General features: G+C 34.8%; 3 protein-coding genes and 1 non-coding gene across 6 annotated transcripts; all 4 read right to left on the reverse strand.

The window, feature by feature from the left end:
• Positions 1–69: 69 nt before the first annotated feature.
• On the reverse strand, positions 70–2,809 carry LOC142531500 (uncharacterized). Its single transcript, XM_075637650.1, has 4 exons — positions 2,670–2,809; positions 1,995–2,262; positions 1,138–1,198; positions 70–793 (listed from the first exon to the last, which is right to left on the reverse strand). Exons 1-4 carry the CDS (start codon positions 2,735–2,737, stop codon positions 183–185), a joined length of 1,008 nt encoding a protein of 335 aa, XP_075493765.1. The 5' UTR covers positions 2,738–2,809; the 3' UTR covers positions 70–182.
• Positions 2,810–3,898: 1,089 nt separating this feature from the next.
• TRNAP-CGG (transfer RNA proline (anticodon CGG)) lies at positions 3,899–3,970 on the reverse strand. The gene has a single exon. It is a non-coding gene; the product is annotated as a tRNA-Pro (tRNA).
• Positions 3,971–4,658: 688 nt separating this feature from the next.
• LOC142531501 (telomere repeat-binding factor 1-like) lies at positions 4,659–8,755 on the reverse strand. Of its 2 annotated transcripts, none has more exons than XM_075637652.1 (7): positions 8,569–8,755; positions 8,003–8,211; positions 7,665–7,882; positions 7,073–7,157; positions 5,827–5,910; positions 5,325–5,669; positions 4,659–4,971 (listed from the first exon to the last, which is right to left on the reverse strand). In XM_075637652.1, the coding sequence occupies exons 2-7, from the start codon at positions 8,150–8,152 to the stop codon at positions 4,948–4,950; spliced, it is 906 nt and encodes a 301-aa protein (XP_075493767.1). In that variant the 5' UTR covers positions 8,153–8,211; positions 8,569–8,755; the 3' UTR covers positions 4,659–4,947. The 2 variants fall into 2 exon arrangements, with proteins under 2 accessions (XP_075493767.1, XP_075493766.1); XM_075637651.1 differs by having other exon boundaries at positions 8,003–8,246; positions 8,569–8,753.
• Positions 8,756–16,714: 7,959 nt separating this feature from the next.
• On the reverse strand, positions 16,715–17,968 carry LOC142531498 (protein LATERAL BRANCHING OXIDOREDUCTASE 1-like). Of its 2 annotated transcripts, none has more exons than XM_075637648.1 (2): positions 17,391–17,968; positions 16,715–17,313 (listed from the first exon to the last, which is right to left on the reverse strand). In XM_075637648.1, the coding sequence occupies exons 1-2, from the start codon at positions 17,951–17,953 to the stop codon at positions 16,725–16,727; spliced, it is 1,152 nt and encodes a 383-aa protein (XP_075493763.1). In that variant the 5' UTR covers positions 17,954–17,968; the 3' UTR covers positions 16,715–16,724. The 2 variants fall into 2 exon arrangements, with proteins under 2 accessions (XP_075493763.1, XP_075493762.1); XM_075637647.1 differs by having other exon boundaries at positions 16,715–17,337.
• Between the last annotated feature and the right edge of the window lie 54 nt (positions 17,969–18,022).

Genomic DNA, 18,022 nt, shown 5'->3' on the forward strand with positions numbered 1-18,022 from the left:
TGCTTTTAAAAAATTTGAAATTCAGCACATTTTTCCATCAAGATATTTTTAAAGGTTCCAAATCAGAGATTCCACAAAAGCATATCATACTTGATTCGACAGCGAGCTTTACAAATCACACTTAAAAAAAAAAAGCATAATCCCCCGGCATAAGAACCTTTCTCAGTACTGCAACAAAATATTTATGATGCCAAAAGAGCTTCGATTTTTGAAACCTGATCTTCGTCATTCTTTGGGGCCGGACTCCGGTTTGCCTCATTGTATAGATCATGCTTCCATTTCTCAACACGGCCACCATCTCCTGCTGGGCGATAGCCTTGCCTTCCCGTAAATTCATCTCTACCTCTGTATCTACCGTTGCTACCATACCTGTCTCTAGATGTGAAGTTACCTCTCCATGCCTCGCCCTCGCTCGATTCCATCTCCCGTGCAAAAGGTCTTTCAGGTTTGTCAGAATATCGCGAATAGTGCACTCTTTCCTCTCGTTTCTCACTTTTGGCAGCACGGTCTTCAGGGTTTGGTATCACTAGATTTGCTGCTGGAGCTGCGGTTGCTGATTTGTCCACTTTCTCCGGATCTGCAGTGGTGATCTTTTGCTCACTAAAGGAAGGCCTCTTCCGCGCAGCAGGTGGCTTTGGATTTGCCTCCATTTCATAGTATCCATCACGACGCCGCATATTATTTTCTCTGTTATCCATAGCTTTCTCATCCTTCCATCGCGTATCACTTGATAATATTTTATTTCCGGCCCTGCTGTTTAGCTGTGCCTTGTGATCCCTCCACCATCCATGTTCTTCACAAGAAAATAAGTAATTTACAATCTAATCCTTATACATCAAATATAGCACAAAATAAGATATTACCCTACCACTAATTTACTGCAAATGAAAAAGCAGTAAAATACAGCTTCTGATCGTTTTAAACAGCTTAATCGATGAAGTGATGAAGCACAACTCCATTGGAAACCTAACAATTTAACATTCTCAAGAATGCCACGCAAAAGTATTAGGAAAAGTGAAGAACAAGCCAAATTCATGAAATACTCAATGTCTCAATCCATATTAAATCATCCAAACATGTCACAAAGTTTAGAAATGAAACCCCATACACAGAAAAATCAATCACGAATAACCTTACCGCTGTCTGCCCTGCGACTGAAACCTCTCCCATCTTGCCTGGTAATACCACGGTCATCATGCTGTCATAAGACATTGACAGGCAGGCCAAATACTGTTATATAAATGGAGGTACTTGAAGCCACCAGGCTGAACAAAAATCCAAATGGCCTGAATAAGATGGCTCGAGAATGAGTAAAAATAAAATCTTACACCAGTCCAAGATTAAAGCAACTTTTTAACCTGTCTGCTCTGAGAAATTAAGTGACGCGCGTAATGATATCCTAAAAATGACACATAATTCTTGACACCCAAACGTTTACGTGTTTCAGATAAGAGGAGAATTAAAATTAATCATAAATGGTTTAACTAATTTCAACAGCTTTAACAAGATATGGCTAGCATGTCACTAAATTCCACTACCCATCAACCCATCCGAGAAAAGATAAAAAGAAGAATAATCTGCTGAGCTAGCTCATTAAGTTGAAAACTACCATGCTATAAAAGCTCCAACTAATCCACGTGAAAATAGGACTAAAACACCAATGCAACAGTGTCCAAAAACCCAGAAATAAAGACAACTGCTTGTTCGCTGTCCTATAGCTTGACCTTTATACAATCCATGGACACCCACAACAAAATATTTCCTGAAATCCAGAACTCAAGAATGAAACAATTAACTAGTAAACAAGACCCAATCCATATGGGTACAAAAGATTAGTGTAGACTAGTTTGTCATGATCTTTAATAGCAGAAGACGAGCTTTTCAACAGACCTGCCATGTAAAAAAACATGAGACACTCGCATAAGATGGTGAAAAGCGAATGCAAGGAAACTTCCTCGGGCCACTACAATGATATTTGCAAGGGAAAAGCATACCTGAAAGTATCCTCGGGATCGAGGTACTTTGGCTGGATCAGAAGGATGATTGCTCCCTTCCGGGTTACCATTAGCTTTTTCTTCAGATTCTTTGCTCACCATCCCAGCTTCAACCTTTGCATCACGCCCTAATGGGGCTTCAAGCGGCAATGCATCCTGGAGCCTGCGATGGTGCTTCTGATCGCTGTGCAAATGATCTTTGTCCAACTGGGGGTGGGTATCTGGTCTTTCAGTTGCTGGTTTACCATCTCTCCTGGATCTCTTGGGGCTAGCAGGAATCGTTCATGTTCGTTAATACGATCATTAAAGGCAAAATTCTTTACAATCCTACTCAAACCACCGGTTAAAGAGGTGGTAGAACAGCACATACAGGTGACAAGACCCAGACCACAAAATTCTACAAGCTTCAGAACGACTGAAACATCCAAGCTCCAGCATTCATATGCTGAGCTGGAATCGTGCAAGTGAAAAGCCCTAATTATACTAACATTTTGAAAAGAAGAAGAAGAAGAGAAAAAACTGAACCAGATGGTATATATACGTGAAAAAAATAAACAAACAATGCTAACACAAAATCAGAATAATCAGACACATTTTTCTACTTTCGACATCGAAATAGGAAAATATATAACGAAGCCAACGGAGTAACAGACAATCCAGGTGCTTAGACAAAACCTGGGTTCACGATCGAATCTAGAACGATAACGCTTCGAGTCGGAACTACGGTCTACCCGACGAGACATTATCCTGTTTTAGGAAGATAGAATGCAAATAACTCCGCCACCACTCTTCTCCTAAACAACGGCGGTAGCGAACACAAACTTTCAGATCACAACAGCTCCCTGGTTTTATCTATCAAGTTGGTCTGGACTCTCGTTATGGGCCATAAGTTATAGGACCCGACATTTCACTTGGAGTCAAAAGCCCAAATTTATAAAAAAAGATATTTGTTATAATTAAATCTCAACTCAATATATGCTACAAACGATCAAACGTGTTTATATAATCCGAAAACATATAAAACTGAAACAATAACTTGACGAAGTTCAACCATTAAATTCTTAAATACTAAAGCTTACTAATAATAGCTTTCAAACTTTTGAGTCTTGGCTGTTAATAAATCATATATGTTTGCAGAAAATCAATATAATTAACTTACATGTAGGGGTGTTCATCGGTCGATTCGGGTTGGTTTTCGATTTTTATATTTCGATTTTCGGTTTTACAAATATGTATTCCGATATCCGAACCATTTTTCTTCGGTTCGGTTCTGTTCGGTTTTCTACCGAAATTATTCGGTTATTTCGGTCGATTATTTCGGTTTGGATACAATTATTTAAATTAATAAGATAAATATATTGTAAAATATAATATGTTATCTTTTTACATGATTTCTTAGTAAAACATTTAAATATAAAGTGTAACTAATAATGCTTCCATGTATATGATACATAATACTTTGCTCCAACGCAATTAAGAATTCTGTGTGTATTACGCATGCAGATACGGAAGAAGGGTGGTGACTGGTGAGATTCCAAGTACTCAACAAATCCGGGAACCCAGTATTCAAAGCCAATATTGGCACCAAACAGTAAGTAAACTCGTGAATATTTGCTTGATTATACCATTTATATGTGAGCACTTTTATTTTCCTTTTATATTTTGTGTATTTATGGTCAAAGCTTGGATAAAATTGTTACAGACAGGTGACACCAATTACCAGAATGGATATGTATGTCCTGATAAATGTAATTAATCAAATAATCATCGTAATCATCGTCGAGTTAGAAACAGATTGGTATATTTTTTAAAAAAAATATTCCGAAAATTTAAAAGCTGAAATCTTTCTTTTTATGATCCCATATACAGAAAAAGTGCACCGAGGTCAGTGAAAGATTAAAAACGGGGCATTCCGAGAATCGAACTCGGGACCTCTCGCACCCGAAGCGAGAATCATACCACTAGACCAAATGCCCTTATGGCTTCATGCAAATATATTAATATATCAATTCATAATATAAAATGACAATCGCTGAGCCATAATCCTTCGTCCTTGTGATTATATCGTTATTACAACGTAAGCCATAAATATCACCCGAAAACTCAGTAAACAACAAATTTTATTTATTTAGCTTAGAATGAAAACAGAAATACCAAATTAAATAAAATTCAGCAATAGAGTAGATCTCTAGACGATCTCACGAATCTTTTTCTGTGAAACGGGTCAACCCTACCGATATTTACAATAAAAAGTAATATTTTTTCGTGGATGACCCAAATAAGAGATCTGTCTCACAAAATACGATTCGTGAGACCGTCTCACGCAATTTTTTGCCTCAGCAATATGTGACAAACGGTGAACGAGTCTGACAAGTATCATATTTTTAAAATGTGATTTATAATTTTTTTTTTATTCTGTTTGTGTAGAATATATTATATATTCAAATGTAGTGGTATTCTTAAATTTATCATACTCAAACGACCCATTTTGAGCACAGAGTCGAATTTGAATGATGATCTGATATCCATTTGGTGCGTCGAGTCGTCGGAGAGTACTGTAATGTCAATCTTATGACAAAATGTTTAATGTTAGAACATACCAATAAATGAAAATGCTGTTCTGTTTTAAATTTAAATGCATAAAATGTCTGTTAATCACGTTGATTGTGTAATTAGATTTTCATTTATTACCCACAAATTTTCTAAGTGAAAAGTATTTCCCATTCATAACAAAAGATGTTAAGAATACATGGAAAAACTCTACAATAAACCAGGCACAGCCTTTAAAAAATTAACAAGAAGAAAGTTCCACAATTGCTCGTAGATTCCTGAATTTTATCAGAAATACTTCGTCGTATTTACAGTCGCGGAGCACCAAGTTCGCTGAAGGAAAAAACCCAGGTTCAGTCAGTCGGAAATTTTGACTGAAGATTACCCAAACTATTGAACTTCCTTAAGCATGAATCATCTGTACATTCTGCAAACAACAAAATAAGTTCAGGCAGAAATAGAGAGTACATTATCTGCACGGTGGTTCAACTAAACAAACTGGCAATTAGAACAAACCGAACTACCAAATTAAGGATATGGTGAGAAATAAACTTAGGTCCGATCACCTAAAATTTAAGTTGGATACCTTTTTGATTGCATCCTCAATCTAGAACGTAAATCTCATGTTCACGGCCTACACTATATTCTTTTCTATATTCACAAGAAACATGCAACTACTTTCTCATGATCATCATTTACAATTAAATGAACTTACAGCAAGGAATCTATTGAAGTTTCCATGATGATAAAGACGAATAGAAGAATGCTAAAAAGATTTACCATTTGAGGGGTGTTTCTCTCTTTCAGCATCTTCAGCGCCGCATCTGCAAAAGCCCGAGCTGCTTCAGCATCAGCTTCAGCTGCCTCAGCCTCTTGTGCAGCAATTTCAGCTTCAGCCATTGCAGCTTCTGCTTCAGCGACTGCCTGAGCTGCAGCTGCTGCAGCTTCTTCTGGAGTCATGCGCCTCATCTTGGTTAACTCTAAATCAATCTGAGATTTTTCACTTGCATCATCGCAGTCAATTCTTCGAGATATCTTTTGTTTTCCTTCACGAAGGGAGACTGATGGATTCTTTTTTCTTTCAGATAATTTGGACGTTGCAGCTATTCTGTACTTACGTTTCATCTGCAAAACACAGACTTCAATAACTCAAGTCAAGTAACCACAACTTCAAATCCATCAAATCAGCGTTTAAGCAAGTTAAACCTTCTATTTTCACAGTCTTTCAAATTGAAGAAGCAATCAATAATCAAGATATTTAGAAATTAAACTCCAATAGTACCTTAATAAGTTTTCCAGTCGTAGCCAAATGCCTCAGTTTTGCTGACAATATCCTCTTGAAGTTTGGGGGTGCCCAGTATTGATCCTACAGAAACGGTCAAGATCAGAAGAAGATAGCTACTACTAAATTTGATTTAGTCAAAGAACATGATTTCTATGTTGTACATATGGGCATGAAATACCCAAAAGAAGTGTGCTAATCCTTGGTTTGCGATAAGAAGACAGCGGATGTTTGAATATCAAGGGTCTTTGATTATCCTAATGTTAAAATATAAATCATGTCAGTGTAATAAGTGTTCCACTGCTATCAAGAATGTAATACAAATACGGGTAAATGCCCATCCCCAAAGTATCCAATTTAAAAATGCAGCAACTTAGAGTCAACACTTACAAGACTGATTCACCCTGTTTTGATCGACATGCCAACTTAAATTCACAAGAGAAATATTCTCGAATGAAATCATCACTAAGACAAATAGTGTATCCTCTTCAGAAACAAAATATTCTATGATCGATAAAACTCAAAATATTGTTTGATTTCTGACAAATGGCACATGGGCGTTTGTTGCCTGTGAGAGATTATGAAATCAAACCCGTCAGTGCAAAAAACAAATTGTTTTGCACATTAAATGTATCAAAAGGCAAGAGAAAAAGACGTGTTGTCTGTATTTCTAATATTCTTTCTTGTCATTGTTCTCTTCAAGTATAGATGACTATTTAGACTTAGGACAAAGAAGATGCCATTCTCGGCACGAGAGAATGTGCTTAAAGTTGTCACCTATGTTTCCTTATGGACAACATCTTCCAAAGTGCAATTACACACCTAACGCAATAACAGGCTCTTAAGAACAGTTTCGGTTTAAGAATTCATGAAAAATTAATTTATGAACCATTATAATATATATTACATCATAAAAGAAAAAGAACCCAAAAAAAACAGAGGCTCCTTGAAATGGTTTTCATGAATTTGAGCAGTACTTCAAAAATTATCTACTGTACCATTTCATACTTGTTTGGGGAAGAAATAAGTGTTATCATAAGGTATAGTTGGAGTAGAACAATATTGTAAGTAAACCGTAATGCATTTCTTGTGTAGGTGGAGTACATGGCAAAGGCATTGTGATGTTCTAGAACATAAATTATCCAAAGTGGAACTCTTTCAAGCCAATAAACAGAGACATCTTCTTTTTTAACCCCGAGTAATGAATAAATTTCAGTTCATTTAATAGACTTGAGTAGATAAGCACCTCTATGTATGCGGCTATGGTTGTCTTGTTAGAACCCCCATGCTCCTTCAGTTTGTGTATGGCCTCGATTATGAGATTGTCCAGCCTATAATAACAAAGTAAAGAAAATAAGCATCCTAGTAATTAATTATTAGCCGTACCAGCAAAATAGTCCCAAGTTACTGATAAATAACTTCCTTATCCTCTTCTGGTTTTTTATTAAGTACTGAACTCAAAAATCAAAATGTGAATATATTGAATCAATCTATGAGACCGTGAGGTGCGGCATATGCAGAAACTTGCACGTTAAAACCCAAGCATTACTTCAAAGTCATGTGGAATGAGTTAATAACATAGAGCTGTCCAAGAAGCAAATAGAAATGCTATCTAATTCATCCATGAACTTGTTTCTACCCTTTGTCTCCGAATGCATATAATAATTATTTGCTAACTTGTTTTATTTACTTCGGGCCGGAGGAAGTGCTGCATGCCATGGTACAACTTTAAAATGAGACGGATATGTGAAAGTTGGACAATACACAACTTGTTCAGCCGGATCAATTCGGAAAATACGAGTTCAAAAGCTGTGAAACTTTCACAGTAAATAACTAACCTCATTATAGCTCTCTTTGGACCATCAGTTGGTGAAGGACCACCAGAAGCGGCAAGAGGGCTTGGATCAACCGTTTCCTCGTCACTTTGACTAATGATCGAAAGAGCCGTCGAGCTCTCTCCACGTTTATGGGCCGGTTGTGTCCTCTTTAATGCTAACCTAGCCCTCTCCCTGGAACCCCATCCGTTAGCCATGACGCTAATATTCCGCCATTTGTCCTATCAAACATTAATTTGTTGACATTATAAAAACATAAGCATGTGAACTTTTCAGCATCTACGCTTCAAAATACGATTATGATAACGAAAAATGCTATAAAACCAAAAGAAAATATCTACCTTGAGATCAACATTAGATCGCAGACACAAAACTCCACTGAATTGTGGATCCTTGAGGATCGTCCGCCATTTCCCAGGCCCATGCTTAAGGACTCCAGCTTTAAGAGCTGCTTCTTCTTCAGGAGTCCACTTTTGCTTAGGTGCTCCCATCCACAATTTTTAGGAAGAGAACAGATGCTCAGAAATTCAGCTAATAAATCATATTGTAGCTAAAACTCAAAAGGCCATGAATTACTCCAGTCTCCTATCATTATCAAGATGAAATCAAAGGTAAAGACGCCAAATTCAATGTCAACGTTATTTAATCAAATAAATTTCATTTTGTTCAAAAACTCCAGATCGTACTTCCCCAACAAAAGTTCCACGGAGAGCAAACTGATCAGAGTTCTTTTACGGCTAAATTTTACAAAATTATCCTAGATTGAATCAAAATTTCAGGAGAATAGTAATTAATAACACGACGTGGAAACCGAAACCCTAACCCTGATCATAGAATGTAGAGAACAAAATTCTCTAAACCGCGATCAGGAAATCAGGAATTTAACGAGGTAAGTGATGTAGAGTACCTGAAACCTAAATAATGCTAATTTGATTTAAAGATCTGAACTTGGCATTGACTCGCCCCCCTTCATTGTTCATCCCCCTTCTCTACTACCTACGTATACCAATTCCTTGGCACAACCATGATTTGTACCTAACGGTATTTGTATTGTATCTCGCCTGTCGTCCCACGTGGATTCTGTGTGCATTAAAAACCTATTTTTGGGAAATTTTATTCAAATCATTTTTTTACGAGAAGGTCTTTGTGAGATGGTCTCACGAATTCTTATATGTGAGACGGGTCAATTTTACCAATATTCACAATAAAAAGTAATACTCTTAACATAAAAAGTAATATTTTTCATGGACGATCCAAATAAGACATCTGTCTCACAAAATACGACCTGTGAGACCGTCTCATACAAGTTTTTGTTTGAGTTATAAAAATAATATTTTTTATGGATGACCCAAATAAGAAATCTGTATCACAAAATACGACACGTAAAATCGTCTCACACAAATTTTTGTTTAACATTAAATATTTTTGTTAAATTCTTGTATAACACAAAACTTCTTATAAAAAATTAATCTCATCTGTTTTACAAAAAATAAGCTATAAAACCCTTCGTCCTAAATTGTAGTTGCACGCGTTTGAAATGCAATTGGTCATGCTTTTTTGACATTTTATTATTTAAAAATAAAATAAATATCGTAGGATATATAGATGGTTGTTTTACCAAAAATTATATTTCATGTTAACAGTTTAACTCAAATATTTTAAATTATACAGCATCTCAATTATCATGTTTCGGTTGCTCTACACAACACAAAAAATTATTATATCAACAATCTTTCTCCCAATAATTGTATTCCTTACGATCTATGAGAATCAAACCTGTGATATTGACTATGATACCAATTGTAGGACTAAATATTTACCGCTTTACCAAAAATTTTAGCTGATGATAACATTGCAATTCAAATATTTTAAATCGTATAAGAGTTCGAGCATCATATTTCGATTGCTCTACACATTATAGATAATTATTGCACCCAAAAAATACCCTCAACTATTTAAATACATTATTTGTTAGTGAATTTTTCTTTATCCAATTATTTAACATATTTTTAAATTATAATATTTTATAATTTGGGAAAATATCACTATTTGAACTCCAACTTGCTAACCAAATTTAATTTAAAAAAAATTAATTTGGGAAAAAGATCACTATTTGAATATGTTGATTGGTTTGGAAGGAATATAACCACGAGTTGTTAAATAGATGAAACGTATGTACACGGGACATCGTACGACAACATTTTACCGGATGTTGCGAAACGAATGTTCGCTTTCCAAAATAAAATAAGTGAACTATAAAATTCAACCAAAGTGGACTATCATTTGATATGAATATATTGATTCTGAAATACTAATTTTAATTGAAATTTAACACATTCTTAATTATATATATTTTTTGTTTAGTACTCTCAAGCTCAAAAAATGTTCGAATAAGATTATGAGGGTCGATGCTTCGATCTGAAAGCTTGGTTACTATTGAGAGAGCAACCAAATAGAAGATATGATCATTTAAAAAATTTAATGGGGTTTCGATGAATGCTGCTAAGAAACTGAAGAATATTGATGATGAATCATCTCCATCTTATTTCTCCGTTCTCCGATACACTTGCTATCAATGAAAGGGACGATATGCAAGAATTGAGCAAAACTATTAGACCAGTGTGAATGAAGACATTCAAAAAAGCCATGATAGGATAAGAAAAGGATCGAAAGCTCTTGAGGTTGTGGATTTGCTCAAAGAAATGAAAGAATGAAAGACACAATACTATGAAAATGAAGAAGATTAATCCATCAGTAATTTTTTTTTCAAAAGTTGAGCAAAATATACAGAACAAATGAGAAATGAGGTTGCCGGAGCAAAACATTAAAAAAAATGAAGCAAATTTGATAACGAGAAAAATATTAACGATCCAAATCGGAATGATGTTCAACGTTAGTATCATATGAAAATAAAAAAATTTTGACAAATGATCCAGTTAATTATTTGTAATTTTTTAATTATATGTATTTTTTAAAAATGCTTATAAATTTTGCATGTATGTGTATTTTTTATAATTATAAGTAAATTTTAATTATTTTTTAAAATCTAATTATATATAATTTGATTTGTCCTTTTTTTATGACCAAGGAGGGTTTTTTACGGGATTTGGTAACATTTTCATTTTTTCGGCCGCAATCGGCGAGTTAATGAGCCTCACCAAAACCAACAAACCAATCAAATATAGTTCAGATCTGAATCGTCAATCGACCCCACATAGTCCAGGTCAATCAATTAAACAAACATAAAAAAGCAGATTATGACAGAAAAAATAATTCAAGGGGCGCGATCACGAGCGTACCATCCTTCCAACAAACCGGTATTACCGCTGGATTTCTGGGGGGGAGGCGGCTGCCCAGCGTACTGCGGCGGATATCCTTGTGGTGGGTATCCTTGTGGCGGGTAACCCTGTGCCGGGTACCCCTGAGGCGGATACGAATCCTTGCCGTACCCCTCCTGCGGAAAACCTACAACATGACAGCCCATTAATCAATAAAAAAAACAACAAGAAACAAAAAATTCCCTTGATTTTACAGTCAAAAATTAATGCGGATTAATTTACCTCGAGGGGGAGGAACCCCAACCGGAGGCTGATTCTGATTGTAGTAACTCATGTTTTTTTGTTATCTGCGCACTGAAATTCGAGCGGTTAAAGCAGCATTTGCTGCACAGGGTAGGTTATTATAAGTGCGGGGTAAAGGTGGAGAGATTGGGTTTTACGCGTGTAAAATAGCGTTTGGATAACTTCATTAAGCGAACTCAGCTCCGTGGATTCTCACAATACCGTACACAATTTTTTTCTTTTCTTTCTTCTTTTTTTTTTTAAAAAAAAAAAACTTGAAACACGTGGCAGAAATATTTTATTATTGTTAAAATAATTAATTTAATCAAGTTTACAAAATTTAGTGGATCACGGTGTGGTTTTGCGGTTTTTTTTAAAAAAATTAAAATCGAATTGCCATATGTCATCGGTTAGTATTTTAAAAAAATAATCACGGTTTTACATGTAGAATTAATCTTACGATTTTGAGCGATTTCAGGCGGTTGCGGTCGGTTTACGGTTTTTTTTAACTGAAGAATATTAAAACTTATATTCTAATTTATTTTAAAACAACAACAATATAGTATTTTCAAATATAAAATATAGTTCAAATCACACAAAGATAAAACTAGATAAAACAATAATTAAAATTCAAAACTAAGTTAATAATTTAACAACACAATACACTTACAACAAAAATGACATTTACACTATTTTATCTCTTTTTTTATTTTCAAACTTCAAACAAAAATATTGTTGTAAAAGAAATAAATAATCTAATAAATTAAGATGAAGATAAATTTATTTTTTAGGTGTAATATTTTGAAGGGAGTTGAGATATAATGAATGACGACTTCTTTAATTGAATATGTTGTTTGCAAATTATTATAATCATATGCCAAATATTATGACAAACGGTTTGGGACGGTGCGGTTCTTGACAAAAAAAATAACCGAACCGCGAATGCGGTGTGGTTTATGATTACTATTTATAATCGCAGTTTTTATAAAATATTACGAAAAACGGTGCGGTGCAATGCGGTTCGAACGATTTGTGCGGTTAATAAAAAAATTTGATCACCCCTAACAAAATTGGAGGATGGAACTAGAAGTTTGGCGGTCAGATTAGTTTGAGAAAAATAGCTTAAAAAATATTAGTTTGAGAAAATTCCATTGTCGCAAATTTTGAAGACACGTAATAGTAAATTATAAATAAATAGTAATAGGTGTCCAATGGACGCGGCCACCACAATCCTGCGTGGGCATAAACTCGTCCCCGGGTTAAAATGACTTTGCGGACAATGAATTTAAATAGATATAGTCACTGGTCGGCTTCAGTGTCTTAGGGTCGGGATGTCGACAAATCTAAATAGACCTGACCAAGGTCGGGTTCAGTGGGTTAGGATCAGGAAAATCCTGACCATTAACCATAACCGTCAAAGATGGTTACGGGTCGAGTTGTAAAACTTACGGTTCGGATACCGGACCCTATTAATCGCCAGGTCTGAATCCAAGCCAACACTTGTTTTCTTTAAAAAATATATATGGTACTCTAGAACGGTTTATCGTCTTAACGCAAGCTCCTCGGTGCTGCATGTTAAGTTCCTCAAATGAGTAGGTTGGGTGGGTAAAATATACCGCGCGCCCTAGCTCGCCCTTCGCACAAATCTTCTTTATTTGCGTACTGGGGTGGGAAAGATCATCCGTCTTAACGAGTCCTCCTTGCAACTTAGCCAATAATTTCCTTCTTTTTGATCAAATCTACCTACAAATCAATCGAAACATATGAGAGACAAACATATACATAAATTATGAATAAAAATGATAAACTACAGGACTCGATACCCTAAACTTATGCAAAAATATATTAAAATTAAAACATGTAAAAACGAAATTTATCATTTGTACTTGTAAAAACTCTTTCAAATATTTCATTATCTTGGTAAAAAAAACCATTATATTTTTTAAATAAAAAATATATTACATTTCAACTTTTTACATCTTATGTAAAAAGCTATTATATTTGATTATGCTCAATCTCATCCACTAACATTTTCTCCCGTCGTTGTTTCGAAGTTTCCTTAGTCTCGTCTTGGTTATCTTCATACGGATTTTGACCAATCATTGAGCAAACATTTTGATTTCAAATTTCTGACCTTCAACTAAAACGTCTCTCATCAAATGTTATTCATCCAATAGTAAAATATTGTTCCACTGCAGCTGTTGAAACATGTCAAGATATAATTTTTTTTGTAATTATAGACAAAATTGAATATATTTGTGTTTTTTGCGACCATAATCGCATTGTGCCGAATTTTTCCTCATCTATATCACTAAAACAAAAAATAATGTAAAATAATTCTCAAGTTACCGACATAAACTTGAGGATCTTCATGGACGTTTCGTCCGTTCTCTTAATAAAAGTTGTGCTTTAGTAAATTTAGAAGTAACATTGCTAGCAGTAGTAGATTGTGATTCACGTGAAACAATTCGTCCACCATATTTAGTGTTATATTCATTATAAAGATCATATACATGAGGCTTAATATTAAACAAAATCAATGAGATATTATGAACCGTTTCCGTAGTATGGTCTAAATAATCATAATATAATTTTAACATTTCTTGTAAATCATCTAATTTAAGTTTAGTATATAAAACAAAAACACATAAAAATATTTCAATAATTTTTAAAAATATTTTTCTCATTTTGCTTTGATGACATAAATCAATTGAACTAAAGTATCATTATAAGATTTAATATATTCATTAAAAATACATTCTATGTTGCAACAATGTATTAAAACTAAATGAGAAGTATGCTAATAAACACTAGATAATTGGTCACTAGCATTATTAAAAACGTTTAAAATTTCACAAATACTAGTGCGTATGTTCCATTGATTCGAAAACAAATAAATATCACGGGGGCTTGAACATGTTAATGAACAAATATATATAATAAATTTTTATATTCAAAAGACGATAATGAAAATTTAAATGTCGAATTCCAATGAGTTGGAACATCTTGTATAAATCGTTTAGGTATCATACAATTTATTTTGCAAATTTTTTCCCATTGTTTCATAACTTGGGGATGTGTTAGTAGATAATGAATTGAGTTCCTGATTGGTTGAATATGTTATGCTAAATTTTTTAGTCCACCTTGAACACATAAATCTAAAATATAATATTAGTACCTAATATGAAAAAAATTACTACCTAGTTATGTTTATATATTTCAATAAGTTCACTAATACTATAAGTATTTGCATTAATATTATAAAAAAAATTGAAATAACTTGAAAAGTTAGACCACATTTTTCTAAAATAACAAATATAAGTTGATAAATATTTTATGTCATGTATATTTCATTAAAATGCAAACAATCTTTTTGAATATTTCAAGAATTATCAATCCAATGACATGTAATACTCATATATAAACAACTTTATCAATGATCACTCCAAATATCTTAACACAAAGAAACTTTATTATTTAAACTTGAAAATTATTAATTAATTTTTTTTTTCAACGACTAATTTTTAAAATGTGCATTTCAGTGTATTTCATGGGATATGTCTAATAGAAGGATTTGCACTTGTAAAAAACCAATTTTAAAAATATAATGTATCACTAAAACTAAAATAAAGTTGTTCAACAACATAAAATTTAGTCGTTTCTTTCCTAAATTGAGCTTCGAAAAATTTAAAAAATTGAGAATCGTTATCCGATTAAGAAGAGAATGTCGCAATTTGAGTTTGAGAACGATCAATACCAATATTCTCTGGATGATTTTTCTTGACGTGTCGCTTTAAAGTTTTGTAACCACCTCATTGTTGAAATTTGTAAGTTTTCAAACAATATTTGTATTTGGCTTGCATATCACCTGAGAGAAGCATCACATTTTTGAAATGTTTGGGGAAGATATCGGATGTCAGACAAGGCACAACTCGAGTTTTACTTTTAAGCATCGCCGAATTGCTCATACTTTTATTGACTTTGATGATGACATTTTTGTTGAGCCTCTTGTTCTAGTTCTTGATGTTCCTCATCGGAAAAATCAAGATCATAGCCCGACATTGAAGAAGGTAAATCGTGATGCTCGAACTCGGGTGACATGATGCCCTTTCCCTTTACTTTTCCACCCATATGATTTGATCCGTCTCCGACCATTTGTGATTTGTATAAATATGAAATTGTAGTAATTATGAAAATAATTTAAAATTTACAATAAATAAATAATCGAGACTTGATATTTTGAGAATCAAGAAATAATTGTGAAATAGAGATTGCGAGAAAATTATGTGAAAAAAACGAAGGAGGCAAGGGTATTTACAGGAGAAAAATCAGGAAAAAATTGCAATGATAGATCGACCGGCCTGTGTCGAACCGACGAGTCTGCCATAAATTTCCAATGCAATAAAAAATTCTTGTACAACTTGATGTGTCAAACCCGTCCAATGCGACGGATCGGACCCGACAGGTCACATGTTTTCCCATAACCTTAAGCGGTTCTGGTCACAATTTTTGGTCAAACTTGTTGACATGATTAACTAGCCCTTTGACAACGAACCGATTTCGATTCGGGTCGGAGTCAGACTCTTTTATATTTTATATTATATTAAATAAGAAAGGTCTAATCTATATTATTAATTGGATAGGTACTGCCGAATATTTATTTAATATAATATATTTATTATATTATATTAAATAATGAAATGTTTAAATTTTTTTTTACCTTAATTCATAATATTGTCGTCAATTATTAAAAAATTATGGTTTATATATAATTTTCATAAATGTATTATTTTTGAGATTTTTTTAATTGTGTGTTTATAATAAAAACGTAACCAATACCAAATAGTTATTTATATCTATGACGATAATTCTTTCACATAAAACCTAATGAGATTCATAGGAAGAGGATCAACGGTTAATTCTAAAACATTGTTTAATTCGTCACATCTTTGAATTATGAATGAAACAAAAATGGCATTGATGCATGTAAAATAAATGAGTCGAGTAGACTGCGCACGCGAAATCCGACTGGTTAGTAAACTGGTCGGTCCACTGGGCCCGTAAATGGGCTCACCTGGCTGGTAAACGGATCTACGTAGACAATATATCGTTAATTTACTGGGCGTCACCTGCGTCACGAACACTCGTCAAGTGGGCGTCGGGAGGGTTCCCGACGTAGACACGTCCGACGCTCAAGTCAGTAAGCAGTCCAAAGAAAACTCAGAGAACTAAATAACTTTTATAAAAATAAGAGCATACCTTGAATTGTGTGGGAGTTCCTCTATTTATAGACTTTTAGGGATGTTTAATGGGCTTGAGTTTGGGCTTTCGCAAGCAAAATCCAAAATTTTGGGCCCCGATAATGTTAAAACTAAACAAATAACTAATTGAATTAAGCTTATTAAATTGGATTTATTCTTATTAATCCAACAAATAATTAATAGAATTGGATTAAATAATTATATTGAGCATGTACCCATGTGGCATCAAATCAAAGACCAAATCAAACAGGATTATTATTAGCTTCTTTAGCAAACATGATGGCTCGTTTACAAGGTGCGGGATTAACTCTATAGGAATTTTCTATATATTCCTTCACCACAACTTTCTTGTACCCGCCACGAGCATGCATCCCATCTTGCACAGGGACAATCTCGACTCCGGGCGGCGGAGTATAGAACAACGCAACAGAAAACCGGTCCACCTCCGACTGCGTGGCTGCCCGATGCCACGGGCTTTTCAGAATGCCATCGCTCATTATTTCCATCAAATCTCCAACAGTTACTAGTAAAGTGTTGCACGGCCAATGCACTGTAAACCATTGATCATCTTTGAATATCTGGAGACAATTCGAGGATTCAAATTGGGTTAGGAGAGTTAGTGCACTTGCATCGCTATGCGCAGTTATGCCCAATGTTGAGGTAGGATCGGGGCTTGGTGGGTAGTAGTTGATTCTAACATTGATTTCAGTTGTTTCTTGATCGAAGTATTGGGAAAAGGCTCGTTTATCGACCGATAATGCTTCGGCCAGCGCTTGCAGCAGCTCGTCGAGTATTTTCCGAGCACCGTCGGCGTATTTCTCCATGGCCCATCTGCAATTGACAATATTACAGTGTCTTCTCAAAATTTTCATGAATATACTCTGTAAATGTTTCAAAATTTCAGATACCTGAAATTTGGCGGTTTGTTGGGCCAGACAGCCAACCCGTCGGTGGCCGCTTTGGGAGCAACTTTCATGGCCAACCGATCGATCCAATCCAACACCTGATCCTCCGATTTCACAAAACTCCGGCCGTATCCCAAGTTATCGACGCTCATGTACGTTCCCACACTCCGCTTCTTCTCCTCAAACGGCAGCTCGAAGAAACCCCTCACCGACTGTTCCACGTCACTCAAAACCAACCCATGATTTCCTATCAAAAACAAGCCCCAATCTCGGGCTTCTCGCCCCAGTTTTTGAAGCTCTGCAGCTCGAGAAGAGGAATCAGGACCGTCCCGGAGTCCGGCCATGTCTATTACCGCAGGAGTGAAAGTGCTGGTCGCGTTTTTGGTGGCGCGGCGTTGGATGAATTGTCGAGGAAGGGATTTCAGCCGGGCCAGATCCTGAACAACGGGTACTAAAATGGTTTGTTGGATCCCGTTTTGGTCAGTGAATTTTGACTCGTGGTGGTTGAGCTTGCCAGTGTTTTCCATTATCGCAGCAGTGGAGAAGCTTGAAATTTCGCCATTCATATCTTACCACCAATCATGATTATATATGATTTTTTTTTAAAAAAATTAAATTTATGAAAATAATAAAAA

This window comes from Primulina tabacum, chromosome 17, assembly GCF_025594145.1.
Source record: "Primulina tabacum isolate GXHZ01 chromosome 17, ASM2559414v2, whole genome shotgun sequence".
Taxonomy (NCBI): domain Eukaryota; kingdom Viridiplantae; phylum Streptophyta; class Magnoliopsida; order Lamiales; family Gesneriaceae; genus Primulina; species Primulina tabacum.